This window comes from Oncorhynchus tshawytscha, linkage group LG26, assembly GCF_018296145.1.
Source record: "Oncorhynchus tshawytscha isolate Ot180627B linkage group LG26, Otsh_v2.0, whole genome shotgun sequence".
In the NCBI taxonomy this organism is placed as follows: Eukaryota; Metazoa; Chordata; class Actinopteri; order Salmoniformes; family Salmonidae; genus Oncorhynchus; species Oncorhynchus tshawytscha.
This window is the reverse complement of record NC_056454.1, coordinates 21543997-21554516: the sequence shown is the minus strand read 5'-3', so window position 1 is coordinate 21554516 and position 10520 is coordinate 21543997. Positions and strand designations below refer to the sequence as shown.

The following is a 10520-nucleotide window of genomic DNA, read 5'->3' as shown; positions in this document are numbered from 1 at the left end:
AGTTCAACATGTGGGAGCACAGGGATGATAGACGAGTTTCTCACTAGTAATTACAAGTTGGAGGGGCGTTCGTGTTGATTTTCCTCAGTCGTATCGAGATGCCAATAGTAACAGAGCTAAAACCACCTTGTAGGAGAAAGAAATCTCACATAAACTTGAACATTCAGTCATCCATCATCAAATAAAACATTTAGTAAAACTGAAGTTATGGAACTGTCGTTGGCATTCACCGAGCACATTCACAAGTTTAGATATACTAGAATTGGATTTATCTATCATTCAATAAAATAATTTTGTCTTCATAACATTCATTAGCATTTGGGTCATTGTAATGGCAACCCCATTCAAAATAAGAGGAAAACATCATATCAAAATAATAATTCAAATGTTTTATTTGATTGATAATTAAGCCCACTTTCTGATAAATCAATTCATCTGAATAAAATCAATATGGACTATGGGGTTTAAAATTAAAAGCAAAAAATATATACAAACGTCCATTGAAAATGTCCTGATACCTTAGTTCGACAGGATCCTGTTGAAAAGCAGTGCAATGAGGGTAAACAGTGGTTAAAAAAGAAGTAGGCTGAAGTTACCAACAGACACTTTTTGAAAAATAATTGTATTCCCCCCCACATGGGTTAGAATTTAGGAAATGTAAGCTTATCCTAGATTTGTGGCTGTGGACTACCCTTACTCAAGCTCAATTCAGTGCTTGACCCTTTTCCCCAAAGTGTGTACTCATTCACTCCCCCACAATGGATTTAAAGGTATTGGATTGGTATGGACATTTTCACACCAATCTAATTATTTTCAACCCTCAAGGGAGGGTGAATGAGTACACACTGCAGTGAGAAGGGAAAGAAAATGGAATTCGGCTCCAGAGAGGTAAGAGAAGGTTCTTCACCTGCAGCCCACACTCATAGGGTAGGTCAGAAACAGAGCATTTTGGGAAATGAAGTGCATTTTCAGGACAAAGAAACCTCAAGGCATTCCTAGACTATTTGTAGTGGTTATAAAGGAAGAGCAGGAGTACATTATATTTATATTTTGTGTTTTTTAATGTTATTATTGTCTCTCACAAGAGACATATAAAAATGTGACTATTCCTAGGCTTTATTAACACGGCTGTATGTGCCATTGACATGATGACCTATGCTAGTCTATTTGAGCATTGACCCCCTCACTCCTTTTACAGAGGGCTGCTGGCCTAGGTGTTTGTTCACGGTTAAACCTGTTTGGTGTACTGAAGGACGGGAACAGCAATGCTGATGATGACCCGGTTCCTTTCAGGGTGCTGTGATGTCATCACTTTGAGACCAAACCAACAGAACGGCAGAGCGGAGATGTGGCTCCGTTGTCAACAGCTACAAAACAAACAACGAAACACCCCGCTGACATGTCAACAACAAACCCCAACAGTTCTGTATCAGTTCTCTCTCCAGTGCTGTCTTTAGACCAGACATCTCCTGAGGATGGTAGTTTTGCATCGGTGCTCTTTCTCTCTCTCTCATTCATTCACTCTCACTCTCTGTGTGTTTTATCAAGTTTGGCCTCTTTCCTCTTGCATCTCCCGTCCCATTTGGGAACTCTTACCAGCAGCAGGGCGACGGCCGCTAACGCCAGCCCCACCCCCAGACTCGGTGGCCCGCAGGGACTAAACTCCTGGGCCAGCCCCGAAAGCAGGGGGGCGAGCACCCGACCCACCGCAGTCACCGACTGCCCTGCCCCGATTAGTGTGCCACTGGCGTGAGCTCCCCCTTTCTGCAACTCAAGGTCTGTGATGCAGGTGCGTCCGATGGTCGTGGAGATGGCGAAGAAAGTGGAACTTAAAAACACGTGCCAGACACTCGGCGCCATGGCATAGAGCAGGATCAGGCAACACGTGAGGACCGTAGAGTGTAGCAACAGTGCCGGCATGTCGTTACCGTACAGTTTGGTGACGGGCCCCACCAAGCAGCCGGCCAAGGCCCCCAGGGTAGAGCTGTAGCTAATTAGATAACCTGTGGCTTTGGGCTTCAGCATGAAGCGCTCCTCCATGGCCAGAGAGAAGTTGCTGTAGTAAAGCATAATGGCGATGGCCATGAGCAGACGCACCAGGAACAGGTCCCACATGTCTGAGGAGGCCACCGTGCGGATCTTGGAGCCCACTGAGGAGAGCTGACGCCAGGCAGGTTGGAGCAGTGACACCTCCCCCCAGTCTAGGTCCCAGCTCCAGACCCTCTGGTTTGTTTCTGGAGCCCCCGATCCTGTGACTACTGGCCCCGACGCTGTAGTGTGGTTGTTGCTGTTGCCATGGGATGAGTTTTGCTGTGTCGAGGTGACGTGGTTGTCGTTGACGTGGCAGCTGGCTTTACTAGCGCTGCTGTTGTAGTTAGCATTGGCCCGTGGGGTTAGTGCATCGCTCCAGGGAAGCAGCCAAACCAGACCTGGATGGAACACGATAAACACAAGGTTAGAAAGCACATAGACTGGCTACGCATTTGCTGTATGATAATATATGGGGGGGCAGAGACACTACAGACGCATCAAAGCTGGGACTGAGAGACTGAAAAACAGCTTCTATCTCCAGGCCATCAGACTATTGAACAGCCAGTTGGTGCGCACACACAAAACACACACACAAGCTATCACACACCTCATGCACATGAGTTCTCCTGCACTCACATACACTCACTAACACACACACTCCCATACTAACAACACACGCACAATCACACACAGCCAACACTGCTGTCCCACACTGCTGTCCCACAGCCAACACTGCTGTCCCACAGCCAACACTGCTGTCCCACAGTGCTGTCCCACAGCCAACACTGCTGTCCCACAGCCAACACTGCTGTCCCACAGCCAACACTGCTGTCCCACAGCCAACACTGCTGTCCCACAGCCAACACTGCTGTCCCACAGCCAACACTGTCCCACAGCCAACACTGCTGTCCCACAGCCAACACTGCTGTCCCACAGCCAACACTGCTGTCCCACAGCCAACACTGCTGTCCCACAGCCAACATTGCTGTCCCATGTTATAGAGACATTAAACACTGGACACTTCCCGTTTCTTTTATACAGTTTTACACACAAGCTCATTCTAATGCAAAAATCACTGAAGCTGGAGACTTATATCTCCCTCTCTAACTTTAAGCATCAGCGGTCAGAGCAGCTTACCGGTCACTGTACCTGTACACAGCCAATCTGTAAATAGCCCACCCAACTACCTCATCCCCACATTGCTATTTATCCTCGTGCTCTTTTGCACCCCAGTATCTCTACCCCAGTATCTCTATATCATCTGCATATTTATCACTCCAGTGTTAGTGCTAAATTGTAATCATTTCGCCTCTATGGCCTATTTATTGCCTTACCTCCCAATTCTCTACTTTTACACACACTGTACATAGATTTTTTTCTATTGTGTTATTGACTGTATGTTTGTTTATGTGTAACTCTGTGTTGTTGTTTTTGTCGCACTGCTTTGCTTTATCTTTGCCAGGTCGCAGTTGTAAATGAGAACTTGTTCTCAACTGGCCTACCTTGTGAAATATAAATATATATATATATATATATTTTTTTTTAACATCTACTACTCTACATTGCATTTTAGTTAACCTGTTTGTACACACCATATTTATTTATTTATATACTGGATTCTTGACATAGCTCATTCTAATATATCTACTGCAGTACATATCATTCTTAGTATATCTTGTGTAAATTAATCCGATGTATATACGTATAGATTGCATTTGGATTACCGATACAGTGCTATTTTGGTTGTTAATTGGATTCGTTACGATATTTCTTGTTTTATTTTTTTTAACTTGTGTACTTGTTTGACATTTTACTGCATTGTTAGGAGGTAGTAACACAAGCATTCAGCTGCACTCACTATAACATCTGCTAAACTGTGCACGTGACCAATAAACTTTGATTTTATTTTCACTATATTGCTTGCACCTATCCCATTCTTTCACATTCACAAAGTGCTTAGAATTAAGGTGTGATGTAGAATTGGTGGGAATTTGTGAAAACCAACATAATTGCCTTACACCCCCTTTGCCTGCTCTCCTGCTCATCCCCTTTCTCCTTGCCCCTCCCTCCCTACATCTCCCCTCTCCCCATCCACCTGTGTTGAGGAGGAAGATTGCGGCACAGGTGAAGGAGGAGGTGTAGAAGCCCCCCTCGTGCTCTGTAAGGTATCCCCCCACCACGGGTCCCAAGATGAAGCCCACGCTGGAGGCAGCATTGAAGTGTCCCATCACCAGGGGGCGCTCTGCCTCAGACACAAGGTCAGACAGCAGGGCCCGGCAGATAGACAGGGAGTGCTTGAACAGCCCTGGAGGACAGAGAGAGAGGGAAAGGACACGACGCAGATAAAAAAATACTGAACAAAAATATAAACGCAACATGTAAAGTGTGGGATCCCAGAAATGTCCCATATACACAAAATTCTTATTTCTCTCAAATTGTGTGTACAAATTTGTTTACTTCCCTGTTAGTGAGCATTTCTCGTTTGCCAATTTAATCTATCCACCTGACAGGTGTGGCATCAAGAAACTGATTAAACAGCACGGTCATTACACAAATGAACCTTGTGCTGGTGACAATAAATGGCCACTCTAAAATGTGCCGTTTTGTCACACAACACAATGCCACAGATGTCTCCAAGTTTTGAGGGAGTGTACAATTGGCATGCTGACTACAGGAATGTCTACCAGAGCTGTTGCCAGATAATTTTATGTTAATTTCTCTACCATAAGCTGCCTCCAACATTGTTTTAAGAGAATTTGGCAGTACGTCCAACCGGCCACACAACCGCAGACCACATGTTAACACGCCATCTCAGGAATTCCACATCCAGCTTCTTTAACAGCGGGATCGTATAAGACCAGCCACCTGGACAGCTGTTGAAACTGTGGGTTTGCACAACCAAATAATGTATTGCACAAACTGTCAGAAACCGTCTCAGGGAATAGTTTATCCCTGAGATAGCTCTTCTGCTTTCTTGTCGTCCTCACCAGGGTCTTGACCAGACTGCAGTTTGGCGTCGTAGCCGACTTCAGTGGGGAAATTCTCACCTTTAATGGCCACAGGCACACTGGAGAAGTGTGCTCTTCACGGATGAATCTGGGTTGCAACTGTACCGGGCAGATGGTAGACAGTGAGTAGTATGGTGTTGTGTGGGCGAGTTGTTTGCGGATGTCAACGTTGTGAACAGAGTGGCAGTGGTGGCAGTGGGGTTTTGATATGCGTAGGTATTAGCTACATACAATGAACACAATTGCATTTTATCGATGGCAATTTGAATGCACAGAGATACGGTGACGAGATCCTGAGGCCCATTGTTGTGCCTTTTCATCTGCCACCATCCCCTTGTGTTTCAGCATGATGATGCACGGCCCCATGTCATAAGGATCTGTACACAATTCCTGGAAGCTGAAACTGCCCCAGTTCTTCCATGTCCTGCATACTCACCAGACACATCAACCATTGAGGATGTTTGGGATGCTCTGGACCTACGTGTACAACAGCGTGTTTCCGCCAATATCCAGTAACTTCGCATAGCCATTGAAGAGGAGTGGGACAACATTCCACAGGACACAATCAACAGCCTGATCAACTCTATGCGAATGAGATGTGTCGCGCTGCATGAGGCAAATGGTGGTCACACCAGATACTGACTGGTTTTCTGATACAAGCCCCACCTTTTTTTAAAGGTATCTGTGAACAACAGATGCATATCTGTATTCCCAGTCATGTAAAATCAATAGATTAAGGCCAAATTTATTTATTTCAATTTACTGATTTCCTTATATGAACTGTACCTCAGTAAAATCTTTGAAATTGTTGCAGGTTGCATTTCTATTCTTGTTATATTTGTGTGTAACAGAATGTTACTGATTAATTATGTCTTTAATGTATGTATTTATGTACGTAGTGGACATCACGGTGCAAATTGACCCTTTGTGGAACATCAATGTATTTTCTTGTTTTAACATTACATGTGATTAAGATTCACATAAAAGGTAGAGCTCTTTCAAGGCCCAAGCCTCTGAAGCAGGACGTTTCCCCCCTAGACAGACTCACCCACAGGGATCCTAGCCAGGACAAACAGGCCGATGCTGGTGGACATCCCCAGCAGGCCGTAGCCCAGAGCACTCAGCAGCAGACACGTCAGCATAGAGTACCGCCTCCCCACCACGTCACTCCAGCTGCCCTGTCAATCACAACCGCCATCATCACATCACGGGAAGTGGCATATAGGAAAGAGTAGTATTTTCTCACATAATAACACAAGGCATTAAACATCTCCACAATGTTGCTGGATACAGTGTTCATCTCAATGGTTAGCACTGGCTTTCTTTCCTTCAAAGCCCCAGGTAGACGAGGAAAGGAATCCACTTAAAACTATTGAGATGCAGCCTGGCTGCCCAACAAACACCATATGTATGAGATAATGAGAGCCCGCCCCTCTCTCTGAGGTCGTAACACGAGGACATGAGTGTGAGAGGTCAGGTGACCCCAAACAGAGGAATTCCACAGCCTGGTCCTCTTGGCCAAGCAACCCAGGCGCCTCCACTCAGTCTCTCACTACACTGATATATGAATGACACACACACACACACTTCTATGCACAGCTAGAAATACACACACACGTAGGTGGGCCTACACATGCAAACACATAACACAAAACTTGACTAGATAGTGTGCCTGTAGAAATGGACACACGCACACAATGACACTATAATGAAATCAGGGTAAATTGAATTTGCTGTGCTCTGGATATGGCCTGTGAGGATTACCATAGAGACCTTGCTGTTCCCTCTTCCCCCCATCACACTACCCCTCCCTGCCTGTCTGTTCACTGGGACCACAAATGACTCCTTCTCCTCCTTTAATTTGTCTCATGACCCCTGAGATTTAAACCAATTTCAGGAGACCATGGGGGAGGAGGAGTGCCTTATACAACTCAACTATGAGAATCTCGATCTCTCTTCAGAGAAGGCCTCACTCAGTGTACAGTAACAAGTCAACCTTGTTAAGAGACATGGATTCAGAGGAATGTGTGGATGTTAATTGAGTGTTAATGGTTAGGGCATGGTGGAGCATCCAGCTCCAGTCCACTGCTGGCGTACCATCAGAACCTCAGATGTTGACAAATGACACAAACACCATGTCGGGAGAGGTCTTATGGTAGGGTTGTGTGTGTGTGTTTGTGTGTGTGTGTGTGCAAGCATTACACTGGTATAGCACAAGGCATGCAGTACTACAACACAAATACTTGTCTTCAGAACACCAAGAGAATACTTACTACTATAGTGCTAGAGAAGAGTTGTAAGATCCCATATGTGGAGCCTGAAACATTAATCAATGCATTAGGTACAGATTATGGCACATGAAGGACATTTATGATTACAGCTAGTCTACAAATGCATGCCGCGTTGCAGAAACTATCAGACCCTGTGACCTCAATCAGCGCCCACAGCGATATGAAGTTATGAAATTAGACACATGATTAAGCATATCAGCTGGTGATTTCAAACAGTTACGCTACACGCCATTCCTTAATCTGTCGTCCTTCGATGCCTGATGTCCTCAGAGGTCTTCTTCATTTTGTTCCATACAATATTTGGCAATATTTAATGAATTAAAATTAATTTTACAATGTATTGGTTTGCCTGCTCCTGCTAAATTATACCACCACGTCTGATGTACTGTATGAAAACATCTTACAAACTTTGGCGCTGATGTGAACTCTTCCATATTTAATGTATTACATCATCATCATCATCATCCCACCTACCTACTAAGCCTGCCACGGTGGGGCTGGCCCCCAGCGCCTTGACATGGTGACTCAGCAGGGGAATGATCATGCTCACCCCAAACAGGTCCTGGTGAGGAGAGAGAGAAGAAGAAAAAAATTATTATGAATGACACCAAAGACTTGAGTGACTGCAGTAGGTGTACATTCAGTTTAAACCCTGTTGAGCTACAGTAACTGCTTTGTCATAGACAATAAATAGACACGTAACCAAACAATGACCAAAAACAAAAATCCAGGAAGCAGTTGAATGATGTGTATCATGATCAGAGGTTGACCTATCAATAGCCAATGAAAACACAGTCACATTAAGGGTTAATGTGACCGGTCTGACAAATCACCCTTTCTAATATTCAGCATGCATCAACGTTAGTGCATGTGTGTGTGCCCTTGCTTTAAAATGTTCTAACTGTTTATAAAGGGTGGGGTTCACAAACGCTGCAACTTATATTCAGCAGGGTAATGAGGAATTAGAGATTCAGTTGTTTTGTCTGTGGAACTGATTTATTCAAAAGGACAATGACTGAATCAAACATAGTGAAGCAACTGCATGACAAACCCCCAGTGTTGTTGGAGATAGTTTCTTCTCTGTGGATGGGCTGGTATCTCCACGGCTGCTCTGTGGCTGGAGTTAGAGAGATCAGCTAGAGACCTAGGGTATACCAGTTTTTTCTAGCCTGATGTTTAGTGAGTGTGCAACAGAGAGAGAGTTCAGGGCCTGAGGAGAGAAATAGACACTCTCCGAACCTGTTTATCTGCATTTATGAGGCCATCTCCAGAGAGGCTCTTGCCAGAGACTTGATTGAAGTCACACTGTAGCTCCTGCTGTCTCACAGCCCCACCCATTAAACTAACTGTTTGATTCTCCTCAGTTCAACTCTACTTCTGTATTCAAACTGGGCACAAACATACGGTGTGTGTGCGTGTGTGCCCTTGAGCAAGGCACTTAACCCTAATTGCTCTGGATAAGAGCATCTGCTAGATGACTAAAATGTTAAATAAATAAATAGTGTGAGAGAGAGAGCGTTCACAGGGGAATATTCTTTGGGTGAGAATGTTCATGAGATGTTCTGCAGCATTCACTTCCATTCCTTTTATCTGGATAGCATTACACACAGAAAACGTTTAGCATTCCCCAATAGAATGTCTTCAAAATGATCTGTGTCACTCCAGTTCTGTGAGTTTACATTATGCTAAGTGTGTGTCCAGTCCAAAATCCACATCAGATTAAATAAACATTACAATCAATCTAATCCTGTACAACAGGATATTTATGTTTATCCTACTGAGTTTTACAGAGTCAGTGTGATGTTCTTGTGAACATCCTGAGCATCTCAGAATAACAAGTCCTTCTGAGGCGAACTCAGATTTCCAAGGACTGGATTCTGCTGGACAGGTTGTTTTGACAGTGCTATGATAGGGCTCAACCCGCCTCTTCTAAATAGCTGGATCAGCATTTGAGTGACTGGAGAACGATCGAGTAGGCTGTTTGATACATCTGATGTATTTTGTGGTAGCCTGCAGGTCAGGTTCTCAAATGTCATGATGGAGCAAGGAGCCGCCTAAACCAGAATACTATTTTACATAGTCTAAAGCCCCTAATGTCATGATGTAGCCTCTGTACAATTGACTACAGCCAACAGATCAATAAACTGATGTCATCGCCAATCATTTGCCTCAACCGTAAGGTTGTGTCCAAAGTGACTGCTGTTCTATAACCTTTTAGGAAAGAAATGAAAGAATGACAGCAATACAAAACGTTCTCAAATGTAGCCACATGTTCATCAAAGGTTATGTTGCACTTACCATGAACCCCACCACATAGACACATTGTATAATCCGCTTTCGTCTCCTTGGTATCTGATTTAATATGCTACATTTCGCGTTATTCATTCTCCCGCAATGACAGCTCACCGATTGTCAATGCGGAAGCGCTCACTGGCTGTTACAATGCCGATCAACCATAACGAAGACAGTACAGTATGAAGATAGGCTACAACTGCTTCTCCAATAGAAATCCATGATCACAATTGTAGGCGATGTCATGGTGACGTTGGCTACCTAAACTCATGCGTAGAAACACGTCATCGGGTCTAACGGTCGTCTCCTGCAGAACTGCGCATGTGCACGCCATCAAAAAAACGGCACCTCTTCGATATAAAGTAGTTTTTGAAGACATTTAAAAGCTATACGTTTGTCACTTTCACGAGATTGAAGTCATAACATATTAAACTACTTAATATATTGCCTTGAATCTAGGTTGTGCAATTAGAATTCGAGAAGATGAACAACTAAGGAATATGTTTTCACTTCTCTCATTGACTTCTCAACCCCAAACCTCGGCGTAGTCTGTTTGGTCTGTTCCGCAAGAGTTCCTGGAAGTCTCGCGATGATGCGCCTATGGGTGTAGAAACTCTGTGGCCATAACAAAGAACACCCCCCGGCCCGTGCGATAATCGCTCTCTTCAGGGATGTTCTTGTTCGATTCAACTTCCCGAGAACCTCAAGTCATTCTGTTGATGAATTGCCAATATTTTCATATTCGACAGAAAATAGCCTACATTTAATCAATGTGGATTAAAAAAATGTTTGAGCTGCTGAGGTCTCATCTCTTCCCATTTGGCGCAACGAGAGCTCTACCAGATGGTATCGACCTGACGTCAGACAAGGCCAAGCGCTGTATTTTAATATAGTTGTC

General features: G+C 44.3%; 1 protein-coding gene across 2 annotated transcripts; it reads right to left on the bottom strand.

The window, feature by feature from the left end:
* Positions 1 to 374: 374 nt before the first annotated feature.
* On the bottom strand, positions 375 to 10192 carry LOC112225359 (major facilitator superfamily domain-containing protein 9). Of its 2 annotated transcripts, XM_024389269.2 has the most exons (6): positions 9629 to 10187; positions 7805 to 7892; positions 7313 to 7356; positions 6088 to 6217; positions 4127 to 4336; positions 375 to 2429 (listed from the first exon to the last, which is right to left on the bottom strand). In XM_024389269.2, the coding sequence occupies exons 1-6, from the start codon at positions 9713 to 9715 to the stop codon at positions 1525 to 1527; spliced, it is 1464 nt and encodes a 487-aa protein (XP_024245037.1). In that variant the 5' UTR covers positions 9716 to 10187; the 3' UTR covers positions 375 to 1524. The 2 variants fall into 2 exon arrangements, with proteins under 2 accessions (XP_024245037.1, XP_024245038.1); XM_024389270.2 differs by lacking the exon at positions 4127 to 4336 and having other exon boundaries at positions 9629 to 10192.
* Positions 10193 to 10520: the final 328 nt, after the last annotated feature.

What these genes read in the sequence shown, in the direction of transcription:
- LOC112225359 (XM_024389269.2), bottom strand. Translation starts at nt 9,715, where the DNA reads ATGAATAACGCGAAATGTAGCATATTAAATCAGATACCAAGGAGACGA. An exon ending in CACCGTGGCAGGCTTAGTAG is followed by an intron (nt 7,357 to 7,804) that starts GTAGGTGGGATG and finishes TTAATGTTTCAG; the next exon opens with GCTCCACATATGGGATCTTA. An exon ending in AATCTTCCTCCTCAACACAG is followed by an intron (nt 2,430 to 4,126) that starts GTGGATGGGGAG and finishes TGTTCCATCCAG; the next exon opens with GTCTGGTTTGGCTGCTTCCC.